The 17876-nt window shown below is 36.0% G+C and overlaps 1 protein-coding gene and 1 non-coding gene across 2 annotated transcripts; one reads left to right on the top strand and one right to left on the bottom strand.

Annotated features, from left to right (window-relative positions):
• The first annotated feature begins 2047 nt into the window (after positions 1-2047).
• LOC130993628 (protein trichome birefringence-like 2) lies at positions 2048-5519 on the top strand. Its single transcript, XM_057918586.1, has 5 exons — positions 2048-3250; positions 3945-4137; positions 4218-4408; positions 4502-4660; positions 5032-5519. Exons 1-5 carry the CDS (start codon positions 2307-2309, stop codon positions 5369-5371), a joined length of 1827 nt encoding a protein of 608 aa, XP_057774569.1. The 5' UTR covers positions 2048-2306; the 3' UTR covers positions 5372-5519.
• A 12250-nt stretch (positions 5520-17769) lies between these two features.
• LOC130996314 (small nucleolar RNA R71) lies at positions 17770-17876 on the bottom strand. The gene has a single exon (XR_009092499.1). It is a non-coding gene; the product is annotated as a small nucleolar RNA R71 (small nucleolar RNA).

The raw sequence follows: 17876 nt of genomic DNA on the forward strand, positions 1-17876 counted from the left end.
GCAACAGACGTCCGGGCTAGCGGGGCTAGTCGGGTGATCGGAACCCTAGAGTGTTGTGAGCGTGGAGGCGGAACGGAAGAGCGGGGAGTGCAGGAGAGAATGAGAGTGAAAGATCGTGTGTGAGTGCCAGAGTGGATACGAGTGACTGTCGATGCCCCTGATTGCGTTAGTGAATCATCATATATAGATCACGGACCTGCGGGGAGGCGACTAGAGTTAGGGTTTGCTGGAATGCTTGTTGAAACCCTAGCGGTTCCGACTTCTTAGGAAACGATCTCCCGTGACTCTCATTTGACTTAATCGCCTAGTAACTATCGCATTTAGGGTTTTTTCTGGCGGATTCACGTATCTCCCGCATATGGGCTTACTTTAGACTTTGTGCTATGAGTGTGGTATGGACCGCTTTACTGGGCTAGCCCGTTGGGCTATATAATTCTTGTTAATTAGGCTTACACGAATTTTACCCACTACACCTAGCTAGGAACTAAGTATTGGTTCACAAGCATGAACTTGGAATATTATACTTTAGAATGAGTTTCTCTTCAAATATTGTTGTTGTCTTTGAGAGATAGGTTAACAGCTTAAGAAATCAAATGCGTAGGCGCATTTGATTTTCATCTTTCGTAATATATATATATATATATATATATATATATATAAGCGAGATTTGAATAGAGCCGTTAGAGAGAGACTTCTTCAATTTTCGACCCGTTTGTAGTTGAAATCTTTTTGTTGGACTGCGTATGAGATGCCGTTGTCGAGTCCTGCAACTTCGTACTATGAACTCTGCAACCTTGGATTTACTTTGCAATTTCTCAGGTACCGATGATCTTCAGTGGGATCCACTTCAGTGGACTTGAGGTCAGTTGGATTATTTGATCAACAACTTCTTGGTTCTCAGCTAGATCTACACATCCGCTGGATCTTTTCTTCTGTTGAGTCTTCTTCTTCTTCTTCTCAGCTGATTCTCCTCTTAACCTGAGATCAGCTGGGACTTCTTCTTCTGCAGAAACCTCTTCTTCAACTAGGATTTCTTCAATTGATACTTTTGGCAACCTTTGAGACTTTATAGGATTTCTCTAAGTCTTCTTTTTCTTTGACTCGGATTTTAGCTTTACTGCACTTCAGGTAGGAAGGAACACTTAATCTAAATCAGTTGCACCATCATCTATGTTGAGCATGTTCAACTTAGCTGATGATATGTAAAGTAAAGATATCAATTCAAAACAAGTAAACCGAGATCATACTTATTAGCAGATTCAGTTATCATCGAAAATTTGATATCATTGGATTTTTGTATCATTCAAAACATAATTTTTTTTCAACAAAACATATTCAAATACTATAAATCACATAAAGAAAATTATTCAATATTTATTAAAGGTAAATTATACTCCTCTGTACACGAAATATTTTTCTAAGAAAAGGCAGCTTGAACTTTAAGAAAAAATAATTATATATTTGATGAGTGAAGAAGAGATCCGACAGGTAAGAAAAATGGTAATAGTTAGTGGAGTAATTTTTAAAAGTGGTGGGTCCATTAGTGACAATGAATACAAATATATTAAAATTGCAAGAATGTTTTGTAGACGGAGGGAGTATATAGTTATTCATAAAAATGTTATACTGTTATACTTTATCCTAAAGGTGCGTTTGCTTTGAGATAAGGTCTTAAATCTCATTTATTTTGACGTAATAAAAAATTCAAGCAGATTGCATATAATTTCGGACAACACATTTTCTTTTGCACAATGTATAATTTTAATACTTAAGGAATGATGCTATAACTTTTACTGTATATTATAAAGAATTAGATAAATATATTATTATTAAAATAAATAAAATATTAAAAATAATACCTCTATTTAGAGTGATAGGAAAAAATAAATAAAATGAAAGGGATGAGAAGGCATCCACGAGACCGGGCGGGCATCTAGCGTTTACATTCAAAAATCTCGTTGTTTAGTTAAGAGAGAGAGGGCAATTTCGTCATTCTCTTACTTACTGTGTGTCAGTATCTCTAATAATGTCTCCTTCCTGGAAGAAACTACCACTTTAAACCCTCTTCAATCACTTTTAACGGAGCTTCTTTGGTTTTTTCCGAATCTTATAATCATCTCTTTCCAAAGTAACATCAGAACTCTAACGATAAGCCAACTACTAGAAGACGAACTTCACATTTCCTGACGATCAATACGTACATACACATGCTCTGCCACTTCTATATCTCAAGAAGAAAAAAGAAAGAGAGAAAAAGAAATTGCCACTTCTTTTTTCTTTGAGGTTTTGGCTGTATTTCACACAAGATGGTGAGTTTTTTTTCTACTCTATCATCTATGGATTTGAAAAAGATGGCATTTTCAGATCAGGTATTATCATCTCAGAGGAGGAAGGTAGTTTCGCCCTGTAGCTTTGGCATCGTGTTGTTCTTCATCGTTTTGAGCGCATTACTATTTAGTGTTTCATCCAAAGGCCCTTTTCTTCAAGGGCTGTACAATCTTGGCTCACGCGGTAATACTTCTTTTGTTTCTTGGCATAATACTACTAATTCTAGTGTTACTCCGAATTTGCAATTTCCTTTGAATGAAACCCTTGATGCAAATGTTACTGCGAGTGGTAAGGGGGCGGATTCTGTGAAATCTGGAGGTGGGGAGGAGGGTTTTGAGACCGCCCCTGCGGGTAATCAGTCGGTGAAGTTCGAAGATGTGAGCTTTATTCTTGAAGGAAGTGTTGGATTGGAGAGAGGTGCGAGAAACGGGTCACAGCCTGTTGGGAATGCAATCTTGGTGGATGATAGTGGGGGAAGAAGGGAATCGGGGGCGCTCCGTGTTGGGGATTCCGTTGGTAATGTGAAGAATGAGAGTGTTAGTTTGAAAGAAGATGGTGAGTTGGGAGAGGGAGATGCGAGTGAGGTTTCCACTGCTAAGTCTGTTGAGGATGAACAGAGCTCGTGTGGGTCGGGGGTTGAATCTTTGGAAGGCGGCCATGTTGGTAATTGTTCGAGTAATGGTGGTTTAAGGCATGAAGGAGTGAATGCACCTGCACCTGCACCTGCACCTGCTGCAAGTGATAGATCCTACAAGAACTGTGACATCTTCAATGGTAGATGGGTGAGGGATAATGCAGAGCCATATTATCCTCCCGGTTCCTGTCCTTATATCGATAGGGACTTCGATTGCCACCTTAATGGGAGACCTGATAGTGAGTATATTAAGTGGAGATGGCAGCCATATGACTGTGACATCCCCAGGTAAGATTTACATTGTGATTTCTACTAATAGTGGATCTAGGGATTACACTATTTGGGTTATTTTGGATAGATGTTCACAAAAATGTTGCCTATATTGGTGTGACTTGTTGTATACTACTATATAACAATGTTGACAAATTTGAGTTTGAGATATGTATTTATGGAAACAAATGGTGACTCTTCTCATGTTTGTTTCTAACTATAGTAATGTAGTCGCTAAGATGCATTCTTGAATGATAGTTTTGTATGGATTCCAGCTCCAGCTAATGTTAATGCGTATTGCATTATCTAAACGCTGCTTTTGAACTTCTTTAGAACCTCCACCAGTTATCATCTGCTAGTGTTCTAGGCTCTAGATCAACAAACAAAGTCTGCTAGAGCCAGGCTTCTCGATAGTTGATAACTTCTTTTACTTTCACTGATTTCTCTCTTTCCTTTTTCTGCTTTTGCTAAATTTTGTGTAGAGTGTTTAGATTACTTTGAGGAGTGATATGTTGTTGCAAAGTATTATCTTGTTTTTGTTCAATAAAATGAAACCTCTGATTTAGGTAGTTTATAAAGTGGTACACAATGAAAGCTCAGATTGTTTTGCATCAACTAAATATCTATATTGGAACTGATATTTATTCTGCTGCTGGCTTAGCAAACGCTATGATCCATTTGATATATAAAAGTATTTTGTAATGGTTTCCAGGTTCAATGTGATTGATTTTCTTGAGAGACTTAGAGGGAAAAAGCTAGTATTTGTTGGCGATTCTTTGAATAGGAACATGTGGGAATCTCTTGTTTGCATTCTCCGCCATGGGGTTGCAGACAAAAGCCGAGTATACGAGATATCTGGGAAGCACGAATTTAAAAAGAAGGGGTTTTATGCTTTCAGATTTGAGGTATGTTCTTACAATTCAAATTGTAGAATAAATATTGAAATACTCGTGCCTAATTCCTTATACTTTTGCTGTATTTGAAGGACTACAACTGCTCTGTAGACTTTGTTAGTTCTCCTTTCCTTGTAAAGGAATCATCCTTCAATGGAAAAAATGGTTCTGTTGAGACATTGAGACTGGATTTGATGGATGCTACGACTTCAATGTATCACGATGCAGACGTGCTTATTTTCAATACCGGCCACTGGTGGACTCACGAGAAAACCTCACGCGGGTGAGTTGTGTTCCCTCTCTCATCAATCATGATACAAGTTTTCATTACCTGAATTTGAATTAATTGTAATTTTCATATGTTACTTTTTCACAGAGAAGGCTATTACCAGGAAGGTGATTATGTGCACCCGAGGCTTAAAGTTCTGGAAGCATTCAAGAGGGCGCTCGCCACTTGGGCTCGATGGGTCGATAAGAATATTGATCCTAACAAAACTGAAGTTGTTTTCAGGGGATATTCGGTCACGCATTTTAGGTATGTTCAGAAACCTCTGTTCCCTGTAACTTTATGTGCTGTTAATGTTATTATTCATTCAACACCTTATTTTAAAGATCATGGTTACTAACCCATAGCATGATGTTTGTGAAGGTTGAGGTTCCTATGAAATCATGTGAATTTGATTTACCTAGTTGTAGAAAAGGTGGAACCCACATTTAAGATATGATTTTTTGATGATTAGTTGCGACTTAAATGTTTGACAGCTGCATGCATAGATAGGTTCACAATACCAAATTGCATAATGCTTGACTTTTAGGCACTGAGACTTAATTGAACTTGATTTTGAGTCTAAAACGCATAGATGATTGGTGGTGGTTGAAGTAGCATATGTGTGATTTGGTTTGCAGGGGTGGACCATGGAACGCAGGAGGTCAGTGCAATAACGAAACGGAGCCGATAATGAAGGATGCTTATTTAGCGAAATATCCTGCGAAAATGAGGATTCTAGAACACGTGCTCAAGGATGCGAAAACCCCGGTTGCATATCTCAACATAAGCCGATTGACGGATTATAGAAAGGATGGGCACCCGTCGGTGTACAGGCCCGACTATGAGGCAGCGCAGCGACAAGTCCATGCGCAAGATTGCAGCCACTGGTGCTTGCCCGGAGTGCCTGATACGTGGAACCAGTTGCTTTATGTCTCGCTGTTGAACACCGGAAAGGGATCTTGGGGACCTTCGTTTTAGTCCATCTTTCTTTGTTTTCCACGCATTCAAGGGAAGTTTATTTTTTTGTATAATAGTAGAATATCATTCATGCAACTCACCATTATCAAGCAAGTCGATTTCTGTAGTTTTAGATGATTGGAATTAATTCGATTTGTCACTCTACTAACCTATTGAGTGAGGTGTGCGACTAGAGAAAACCAGATTATGATTTGGCAATTACGATAATATAATACAAATGAAAGTGAAATACATGAAAGTGAAAGAAAAAGCCAATGAGATGAGTGCTTGCCGGTGAGATGCCAAATCGCCGCCGCTGGCTTTTCAAGATGCGTGGAATTCCTCATTCCACATTTTCGCAGGGGGAATTTGTATCTGGAAGCAGAGGGTTTAAATAGATGCAGTGTGTGTGTGGTATGATGTCGTCGTCGTCATCATCATCATCTCTCTCTGGTAGACATTCCACCATTAAAATTGCTGTGCATTTGAGTAAGATGCTAAAATATGGCACTGGCAGAGTAAATTAGGATTTTAAACGGAGAAAATCTCTAAAATCATTCTGATTCAATTTCTTCTTTTGACCTATAGCTTATGCTCAAATTAGGCTTTTTACGAGGTTTAATTTCTCTAAACAAAAAATAATTAAGGATAGCATTGTCGAAAGATGAAATCAAATTTACTCGTGATAATTAGAAATACGTAAAATCAATAGAGGTGGGAGGAATTAATGATTAATCTAATTTGCATTAAAATATTGATTTCCACACGTCCTTATACTTTGTCAAGGGTGGTAAACAGGTCTAATCGAGTCAAATACCAACAGATTTAGGCTCGGTTCATCTAAATATTTAGGTGTTCGAACTTGATTCGAGCTTCTATCGTGTTGATCGAGCTCGGCTCGTCATTCAATTATTGAGTCTGAGTTCGTTTCAAGCTCAAATAGTGTGATACTCGATAATGTCGAATTCGAGCTCAAGCTCGACTCATTAAATATTCGTATATTTGATGTTCGAGCTCGAACTCATTAAATATTTAGTTAAACTTTTTAATTAATATGTTACTCGAGCTCGACTCGTTTAAGGCTCGTGCACTAATTCAATTGAAGGTTCGTGAATAGGCTCGTAAATATATTTACGAACAAACGGATTTGAACATGTTCGTGAGTTCAACGAGTCAAGTGATGTCAGGCTCGAGCTCGACTTAATAAAATTATTGAGCTCGAAATTAAATTCGAAGCTTTTTTCAAATCAAAATTCAAATAACTTGCAAGTAGCTCTGTTGGTTTACAATCCTATACTTTATTTAACGTAAACCTTGATTGATATTAATATATATGCTTTCTTTGATAAATTAATATATATGCTTTTTGATAATTGAGCGGCTTTAGTGTGGTGTATCACTGCGCCCACTAATTAGTGCTGGTTTACCACTTTCTCTATTTCAAAATCAACTAATCTTCCACTTATCTCACATTACGTCGGTGTCGCCCATTAACAACAATAACTATCAACTTTTTAAATTTAAGTAAAATAAATTTCAATAAATCATTACGAGAATCGAGTAACCCTCACATACACAACTTTTTTCTATATAATGGTAAAATAAGATTTAGGGGTTCACAAAAATATCTAAATCAATATATATAGTTTTGTGTGACTGATTTTTTTTTTTTTTTTGAGAGAATGTGTGACTGAATTTTTAATTAAAACCATATCACATATATGATTAATTCCTAGGTTTCTAGTTCTTGAATCGAATATGAGAAGTCTTATTAAAAGAAATACACATGAATATTAAAGCGACAACTATTTAAATGATAGTAAGTGAGAAATTTTGGGCGGTGAGAAATGAAAATGATGATAAATATTGCTTGATTGGCCAACACAAAAAGTATTTAAAGTGATTTCAATAAATTGCCTAAAAAAATTCAATAAAGATATGTATTTTTATAGTAATGGAGATTATTATGTGGTCTATGTCACTTTCCTTTTTTTTAATTTGGAAAAAACTTCAACTAGCATTATATTGCATTCATTGATTTATATTGCATTCATTGATGTATCAATTTTCGTGACTCAGCAAATTGGAACAGCTTCAAATTTCACAGCACAAAGAGAACTTATGAAAAGAAAAGAGAACTCATGAATATCAATAATTAGAAAATACAAGATTCACATATTATATTTCTTACTTAAATATGTAATGCAATAATGATCTCATGCACATATAAAAGTTCATAATTCGAACCATCTGCATATATAAGCAGTGGCGGATGCAAAAATTAATATAGCTTGTACGATCTAAAATCGGAAAAAAAAATAAAAAAAATCAACTACAAAAGGTGTTAGAAACAGATTTTTCTAAAAAATTAAGTTTAAAAAAACTTGGTTGGGACAATAAGATATACAAGTAGAGTACATTAACAAAAGTAAAATAAGTGTAACACAAAAATGTAGTACTTACTTTCTACCATATGGATATTCTTTCTTCGTTTTCTCACCATAAATTATCTCTCGACGGATAAATTTGTTTTGATCCACATCGAAAACAAAATTAAAATTTTGTTAGGTTCCAGATTAAGCTGAGTCCATTAATATTCAATCCCACTATTATGCTATTATTTAGGCCCACTAGAATTTCCAGTGGCCCATCAATAAATAGAATAGACTCTTTTTAGTTTCCAACCACCAAAGGGAAATAGGATTTGGGCATTATCTTCCACTTAATCTGGGAGTTGTCAATCGACTCAATCCAATGGATCCCAAAAAGTATCACGATTTAGTGCATTTACCAATGCCAACAATTATTTCATTATTTTCTTTTTTATTGGTGACAAAGGTTCGTGTACTGAGATTTTTTTAGTGCAAATAATATTTTATAGTATATGATCAGAACAATGAATTTTGTACTCGGATCCAAACACATTTAATGAAATAAACCTTATAAATGTGCCACCACATATTAGTTTTCATCCAGATTCAAGTATCATATTATGAATTTCGATCAGCGTGATGGTCTAATATACATTGTTGTGTAATTTAAGTAATGAAATGCATATAATATGGAATATTAACATATGAATAATATCTATTGGTATCATTGCGAAAAAAATGTAATCCTCTATTCTCTTTTTTATTTATCAGCCCCGAGATATATAGTGCATTTTACTATTAGATGCGTATTAACATTTAAAAATTTCTTAGTATATCCCTATTTAATGTTCCTTAACATTAACAATCATTTTCTTTTGAATTAATAAATAAGGGCATAATAAATCAATAAGTATTTTTGATATAATATCACCTTTTAATGTACGTTAAATTTTAAAATACATTGAAACAGTGAAGACTCTTCATGTATAGGGTTCAATCCCCACCATTCTTATTCTTCTAACTCAAAAAATATCTTACTGGAGGGAGTTAAGTGTTTGTGTGTGTGATTAATATCATCAAATGAAACTATTGAGAATAGAACTTTTATTCCACACATTTTCCATGGCACAATTGCAAGTGCAAAAGAGAATTTAAAGTAGGGAAAAAAGTTGAGACGAGCGTACGTATATACATACAGGGATATCAATATGTTAAATCACCGGGTTTCGGGCCAATTTTATCAAATTATCAACACTATAAAAAATTCGTCAAATACCTACTAAAATTACCGAGGGCAATCTTGCCCTCGGTAATCACCGAGACTTACTGACGGCACGAAACACGGACCTAGCTGCCGTCGGTGAACAAGGTCGCCGTCGTTGTTATAAATAAATTTTTTAATTATTATTTGTTTAAAACTACCGGCGGCAGTACCAACGGCACACGACGCCGTCGGTAATGTGAAGCGGGCCACCTAATACTGACGGCACCTGCCATCGGTAAAATTTAAAACACAAAATCTGGCAGAATGTGCCCTAACAGCACATTCGCGCCGCCCAGCCCCCTCTCTCTCTCTCGCCGCCGCCGCTCGCCGCCACCGTCCAGGTAAGTCTCCCCCCTCATCTCTCTCTCTCTATCTCTGTGACCCGCACTCTCTCTCTTTCATTTCAGCCCTGTCGCCGCCGCCGCTGCCTTGACACCGCTCCGCCGCCGATCACTATCGTATGCTCTCGCCATTTTATTTATTTATTTATTTACTATTATTTTGTTAGATTAAAATTATTAGATTAAGTAAATTTTAATTAATTTATAGTATGATTAAGTATGAATTTATTAGTTTATAAAGTATGATTAAGTATGAATTTGTTAGATTAAGTATTGATGAGGATGATATTCGGGATCCTAAAAATAGGGGTCCCTTTGTGTAGCCGAGATCCTGAATATTCTGGAATCCTTGCCTCTAGTGGGTAGTTTCAAAGCTGATGTCATCTGAGGTGAGCCCATAAGGGAGTCATATTTCAAGAATAGAGGAAGGCCGCTATATAACAGCGGAATCCCCTGCCGCTGGGCACTCAGAGTGGACTTGGAGGGTAGCAAGGAGCCCCCAGACCAGACCTCATCCAGAGTGCCATATCAAATTAGAACCCACAGACAGATCTGTTACATCTCAGAGTAGGACCCGAACTATGGGTCTATCGTATAATGAAAGAGGATCTGACGAAGGAAAAAGGTAACTTTATACGGAATAAAGGAAAGAGCACCTACGGAAGGCATAACCGTGGCTGAAAAGTAGCCAGTCACTGTTCACTTTAAGGGGACCACTTTTCCTAACTAACAATCTGTCGGCTTACGTGTATGATGCTTGTTAAAGGAAAAGACCTTTTTCACCCTGAAGGATAAGGGGAAATGGAGTGAGTTGACAAAAATACCCCTCCGTAGTATCAAGGTAGAAGGACAAAATTACCCTTAGGTCACACGGCCTATATATAGAAGGAGTATCATTAACATCAAGGGGGCTTTTTTTGAATATTTTCTAGTTTTGTCTTAGTTATTACTCGGGAGAATCATCAAGTCACTAGCATTTTCAAATATTTCCGACCATTAGAAGTTAAGGAAGAAATGAAGGGCTCAAAGAAGGGATAATCCATCCAGAGGAAGTCACATCTGAAATCACCAGGAGAACCAGGTTAGATTACGCAATTTAGATTGTAAAAGAGTGTTGGTAAGAACCGACTTCACCAAGTATGAATAAGTAATTTTTAAGTTAATTTTTTGAATAAGTATGTTGATAAATGTTTAAGTATGCTAGTATGTATTTAGGATAAAATGATTACATATATGCTACTATATTGTGGGATAGATTTAATCAATTTCTTAAGGATCTTCTCCCTTTGGGATAAAAATTGATTATATCTTAAAGATAAAATGATTACATACCTCCCACAAAGACTTTCAGATGCGTGCAGCTCTTATATGGACTATTAGTGATTTTCCAGCATATGCTATGTTGTCTGGGTGGGGTACATCTGGAAGATTGGTCTGCCCACATTATATGGAGGATACATGAGCATTCACTCTACCGAAGAGTGGAAAACAATCGTTGTTTGACAATCATCGAAAGTTCTTACCTCGTGTCGTAACCATGCGTTTAGGAGAAATAAAACTTCATTCTTGAAAAATAAGGTCTGCAATGTGAATCCACCAGAACAGAGATCGAAAACAGAAATATTGAATCTAATCGAAGGGTTGGGCTTCGTGAAGGTTACAGAAGACTTTGATGTCAGAAACATCCAACTCGCAAAAGATCAACACATTGGGTGAAAAGAGAAAAGCATATTTTGGGATCTTCCCTATTGGAAGGATCTTTTGATTCAACATAATTTGGATATCATGCACATTGAAAAAAATGTGTTTGATAACGTGTTCAACACTGTCCTCAATGTGAAAAGGAAGACAAAAGATACAGAAAAGTCGAGAGAAGAGTTGAACATCTTCTGTCGACGGCCTGAATTGAAGAAATTGGGTGGAGCCCGATAGTATCCAAAAGCATGTCACACGCTTGACAGGGATGAAAAGAAGATTTTATTTCAATGGATCATGAGTTTTAAGTTTCTCGATGGGTACATATCAAATATTAGCAGATGCGTTGATTTGAATTCCCTAAAGATGCACAACATGAAAAGTCACGACTATCACGTGTTCATGCAAATACTGCTACATGTTGCCTTTTAAGAACTTCTTCCTAAGAACGTTTGGCAGATAATTACAGAGTTAAGTTCATTCTTCAGGGAATTAACATCCCGTAGTATCTCAATACATGATATGGGAATGCTTAGTGAGAAAATAGTTGTTACTCTATGTAAACTTGAGCGTATCTTCCCACCGAGTTTGTTTGACTCAATGGAGCACCTACCATTTCATTTGACAGATGAATCACGACTAATCGGTCTAGTTCAACATCGATGGATGTATCATTTTGAACGATATTTGAAGACATTGAAAAATAATATAAAAAACAAAGCCTAGGTTGAGGGATCCATCAACAATGCATATATACTAGAAGAAATGTCAAGTTTCTCTTCGTATTACTTTGAGGATCATGTGACTACAAAGTTGAGAAATGTGCCTCGCAATACTGATGAGTCTGTTGATGAGAATGATGATCCTAATGAACTCTTAATATTCAAACATTCCGGACATTCAATTGGCCGAAAGACAAATAGATATATGGAGCAAAAAGAATACATTGTTGCGCATATGTATATTTTGAGCAATTGTGCGGAGGTTACAGACACATATGTCAAGTGAGTTTACTCGTTCAATTTATGTCTATAAATATTCATCGTACGTAGGTAGTAACATAGAACTTTTTCTTTCAATCCAAGGGTCTTCAAGGAGGAAATGCGATATGCAAATCATTCAATCACCGGAGCGGAGTTAGATGCTTTGTACGATAATGATTTTCCTGGGTGGTTTAACTATTATATAAGAGACGACTTATTTATGTTAAATACATTTACTTAACTAAAACTGGTTTGCAAATTTAAATTATTGTGTGTAATAGGCGAGTCGTCCTTCTAACAGCGATTTGAACCCATATATTAAGTTGCTTGCAGCTGAGCCCTTAACTGAGATTGAAACGTACTCCGGGTATTTTGTGAATGGCTATAAATTTCACACGACTGATCATGATAGAGAAAGTGCGACTGTCAATAGTGGCGTTTGTATTAAAGGCTCGATCTATGGCAGAGATGTGCTAGACTTTTATGGGCGTCTGCAAGAGGTATGCGTGCTGAAGTATCATGACTATCCAATTAAGAAGACAGTCTTGTTTAAATGTGAATGGTTTGACTTGTCTGATCAGGGAACTTCTATTGATACAAACTTGAAGTTGGTTTCAGTGAACCACACAAAAAGATATAAGAAGTACGATTTCTTTGTTTTAGCGAGTCAGACAGTTCAAGTGTTTTACTGCTCCTATCCCAGTACGAACCAATCAAAGAAAAACTGGTGGTCAGTATGCAAAGTCTATGCAAGATCAAAGGTTGAAGTCTCTACTATCGCATCTAACTCAACATTAGATCAACCATTTCAAGAAGAGGTTGTTACTATTATGTCTATCCACATAATTGTAGACGATGACCTGCCACGTGTTGTTCATCCCCTTGGTGGAATAGTTGACATTGAAGATGATGAACCAGTCACTGATTAAGACATAAACACGTCATCTGATGATGACGGTAGTGATGGTTATAAAACATATTGGTGATAGGATTAATTGTTAATGTACAACTTGGGATATTTGGCATTATATTTGTTAATGTATTTGATGTATTTCACGTATGTCATGTGTTCTAACTTTTTATTTTATTTGTTAATGTATTTGATGTGTTGTATTTGTAAATTCATATAACTGATTGAGTCGAACACTTGGTAGTTAGGATAGTGGGGTTATGCTGCCGAAATTTTGTTTGATTCAAGTAATTTATGATATTTTGATCGTTTTGCATTATTGGGTCTATGCTTATGTGAATCAATTTGAAACGGGTAAAATATATTTTCGTAGAGGTTTTCGTAAGTCTACTGGGTTTGAGCATGGGGGACAGACCTCTTCAGATTTCGGGCAAACATTTATGCGACTCTTAAGGGTTCCACTCCCCAAGCCACTAGTTCACAGGATAGAAGGACCAGAGGCCCCTCAGCTGCCGAGATCAGGAGGGATTGGCCTAGGGGCGACGGAGTGAGGTTTCTCTTTACGAGGATGGCTAGTGGGTAAGCATTTTAATTTAAATAATATTTTTCGTATAACAATTAATTTCTTATATTACTTTTACATATTGGAATATATCCACTGTGAGTTGATGGAGCCACCGGGCATCTCAGCCAACTGCTCGGGAGCATTTAAGAGGATTCAAAACCAAGTAGGTACATTTGGAAGTTGACTTCGCCAGCGATGAAAAACGCGTACTGGGAGGAATTCAAGGTAATTGAATTTCTAATAAAATTGGGTTATAAATTTTTAACCCTAACTCTAAAACGTTTGAGTTTTGGGTTAGTCCATCGGGCTAATTGAGCTTGAAAATTTATTTAAAAAAAGTTAACTAATACTATTTTTTTTGAAAATATTAATTATATTTGTAACAAACAAATACACATATTAATAATTGACATTTCAACATCGGCTTATATAATAATTAATATGCAATTCTTAGAGATATAAAGATGCACACATTTTTGTTAAATGATTATCATTCTCTATTTGTTTTACGTCTAAACGTTTTATATTAAGTATTGAATTAAAAATATAGAGAAGCGGAATGATGAGTATAACTTTCTAATATTGAATCAAAATACATTTGATAAACTGTTAGAAAAAAAAAAACTTATAATACGAATTTTCCAGCAGCAAAATAATGAAGTTGGAAATCAAATAATGAGAAAAACTTCATAAAATTAAACGAATACAAACTTAGGCTATTTTCAGGCAACCTTATCAGGTGTCGAACTATTCAATTACAGGCTATTCGGGTTATAATTTTATTGAACTGAATATTTTCAATCCTAAATTATTGACTTAATTGGGTCAGACTACAAATTGTGAACTAGATTACCATGTATATCCGTAACATGATTTGCACTTCACTTCCGTTTCTGTCTCATTGACTAGGACATTTAAAATAGCATCACTTTCCCTGAAATGGTTAAAGCTTAAAAGAATCGTTGCATCGTTTCTTTTAACTATTTAACTCCAATATTCCTACGTCTATATTTACACGCCACTTGCAATTAAGTTACATTGTTAATTAGCCCCATTTATTAAGATGAAGAGCGTGTAATAAATTAATTAGTACTCCTATTAAACATTCTTTTATAGAGTAGTGATAAACAGACACCAGGTGTACTGAACACTTGGTAAAAAACCGGTTTTTTTGGTGGGTAGAGAGTAGGCCGATTTTAGGGGTTTATTGGTTTTACTGTTTTATCCCTTGATTTTTTCCATGTATATATATATATCTGAAATTAGTCTCTCTCCCTTGATTTTTTCGTCCATTCTCTTTCCTTATTTTTCGTCCATTTTCTTTCCTTTTTTTTCGGCTAATTTGTTTCTAATTTTCACAAAATCTTCCATTTTGTTTCCTTAATTTTTGAAGACTTTGTTTCCTTATTTTTATGTTTTTATTTCAGAAAATTTTATAAATTATATAATTCGAATATATTTTTTTTTCGGTTTTGTTATTGATTTATTTGTTTTTAAATTTTATTATTGATTTGTTACCAATAATTTAGTGTTTCTTGTTATAATAATTCTAGATTTGTTTCCGAATATTTTTTTTCTAAATTCATATTATTTATTTATTTTTTGAAACTTATTACTCCTAAATTTTGTGTTTATTTGTTTTTTATTAATTTGTTTCAACTGATTTTGTGTTTCTCCTTAAAAAAATAAGTACTAGATTTGTTTTCGGATATTATTTTTTAATTTTTTGAAAATTAGATTTTTTTTATAAGATAAAAATACATTTTTATCTAATATTAAATTATGTTATTATTTCGGATATTTATATTGCTAAATTTCATTTATTTCGGATAAATTTCATTTAATTAATTCAACTTTATTTCATTGAGTTTTAATTATTTCTTATTATTATATCGGGTTTAATTAATAATATAATTTAAAATTATTTCAATTATATAATTAAACTTGATGAATGTTGAGTTTAATTATTTCGACTATAATACTATATTATAATATATGGTCATTAAGTATATTGTTATATAATTTCAACTAAATTTGATTTCATTGAATATAATAATTTCGACTTCGTTACTCAGACAATTGTGGTTCATTTTGCTATTACCACATTGATTACAATACTTGCTTATATTATATTCAAATAAAGAATATGCTTGACAAACATGGTTTTCATACCTCAATTCCACATGTTTTGTTGTCATTTCCCTTCATGTTTTGCTTGTGAATGCTTGTTTGTGCCCGAATATTTAGTTTTATGAAGATTTGATATCTTGGTGTAGTTTTGGAGTAATTTCAGGAAAAATAAAGGATTAATTGGAGCATTTTGAAGATATGAGATTGAAGTACGTCTCGAGAGGAATCCGTGAGCGCAAACGGCGACCAAATCCGAGTCCGGACGAGGGAGAACGGAGCAAAACGAGCGGACTGTGCAAAACGCCCAGTACCCCGCGGTCACCACCCGCGGCCGCGGGGTGGGACCGCGGGTCAGCTGTTCCCAATTCCAGGGGTGTACCGCGGTCACCACCCGCGGCCGCGGGGCGGGACCGCGGGTTCCCTGAGTTTTGCCCACGTTTGAGCACCACGGGCGCGGGCCATGACCGCGGGAAAAGAGCGGAGTCGCGTTTTTCAGCCCTTAAACCCCTTTCTCCCCCTTTTCCTCACATTATTCATCTTCCCCAACCTCAAACACACCCATTTTCCATCTTCCCCAATTCCTCCACACCAAACCCTAGCCTCCATTACCACATCTTTTTACCAAGATTGAATGCATTGAAGAGGAGAGAAGATTGGAGAAAGCTCATTAATAGGATTTGTCACTTCTTACTCTCTCTTTCATTTATGTATTTCTTTGATTTAGGTTTGTTGTTTGTGAACATGTTTGGATAAAATCCCCCATTGGTTTGGGGATTAGGCTAGTTGATTATGTGATGGATTGATTATTATGCTTAATATATGTCTTGATTATTTCCTTGTTATTATCTTTTCAAGCCCTAGCTTTAATTCTTGTATGGATTGTTGGTCACTTTCTATGCATTTCTAATTTGTGATTTGAATTGGGAGAGGATAATCATAATAGATTAGGAGCTTGAAACATATTGACTCAATAAACCGGGAGGTTGAGAGTTGGGTGAGAGTTTACCGATCCTTTGTGCTTTTGGGAGTTATAGGTTAGAAGTTGACCGGGGACGGCAACTATGACCCGTAATCTACCGTTTTAGTCGTCCGGGAGGGGGCTAGAACTAGTGGGGAGATCACTCTAGATAAATAGGAATATCAAGACTAATATTGAGCTAATTTGAAGTCCATTGCTAATCCATCGATGCCTAATCCCTAAACCACCTTCATCACTTAATTAATCCACTTTGTTTGATTGTTCTTATTTTGTCTTTGAATTTGTTAGTTAATCAAACCACTCACCTCCTTGTTTAGTCTAAATAGCTCTAGCATAATGACTTAAGGTAATCACTAGAATTTGACTACTAATCCTTGTGGAATACGACCTTGCTTCCCTATATTGCAACTACACCGTGCACTTGCGGCGTAGCGAAAATAATAGCGAACAAGTTTTTGGCGCCGTTGCCGGGGATTAGTTTAGTTTGATTACTTGTGATATTTTGAATCATTGTGCTTAACTACTTTGGACATTTTACTTGCTTTATTTTTATTTTCAATTTTAAGATTGTGTCTTGACTCTTTGTTTCTTTTTGGTTGGTAGGTAGTGTATGAACACAAGGTCTAAGGGTGCACCTCTTATACCCATTAACCTTGAGGTTGAAGCATTTTGCCGACACAACAAAGCAAGAGCAAGAAGAGAGAAAGAAATGGAGGGAAACATGATGGAAAATCAAGAATTGATCCTCCAACTCCAAAGACAATTGGAGGCTATACAAGGGCGTATCAATGAGCAAGAGGCTCGAAGGAATGCACCACCACCACCACCTATTAGCAATATGTTCCAACCCGTGGTCCAACAAGGGGGAGTGCATGCCCCAAGAATCAATGCCAACAATTTTGAACTCAAGGCGAGTCTCATCAACATGGTGCAACAAAATCAATTTGCCGGTCTTTCTCAAGATGACCCGAATGGACATCTCGGCAATTTCTTGGAGATATGCGATACTATCAAGATAAATGGAGTCCCGGAGGATGCCATTCGACTCCGACTCTTTCCCTTCTCACTAAGGGGCATAGCCAAGACGTGGTATCAATCTTTGGAGATTGGTTCCATCACTACATGGGAGAAAATGGCTCAAAAGTTCCTTATCAAGTTCTTCCCTCCAAGTAAGACAATGAAGATGAAGAAGGACATTGTCCAATTTCATCAATTCGATGGAGAGACCTTCTATGAAGCTTGGGAGAGATTCAAAGAGATGATAAGGAAGTGTCCCAACCATGGTTT

Source organism: Salvia miltiorrhiza, chromosome 7, assembly GCF_028751815.1.
Source record: "Salvia miltiorrhiza cultivar Shanhuang (shh) chromosome 7, IMPLAD_Smil_shh, whole genome shotgun sequence".
NCBI lineage: Eukaryota > Viridiplantae > Streptophyta > Magnoliopsida > Lamiales > Lamiaceae > Salvia > Salvia miltiorrhiza.

Bases quoted from the DNA above. Each gene is read 5' to 3' on its own strand.
- LOC130993628 (XM_057918586.1), top strand. From the start codon at position 2,307: ATGGTGAGTTTTTTTTCTACTCTATCATCTATGGATTTGAAAAAGATG. The intron at 4,138-4,217 runs GTATGTTCTTAC...CTGTATTTGAAG, and splicing joins TTTATGCTTTCAGATTTGAG to GACTACAACTGCTCTGTAGA. The intron at 4,409-4,501 runs GTGAGTTGTGTT...ACTTTTTCACAG, and splicing joins CACGAGAAAACCTCACGCGG to AGAAGGCTATTACCAGGAAG.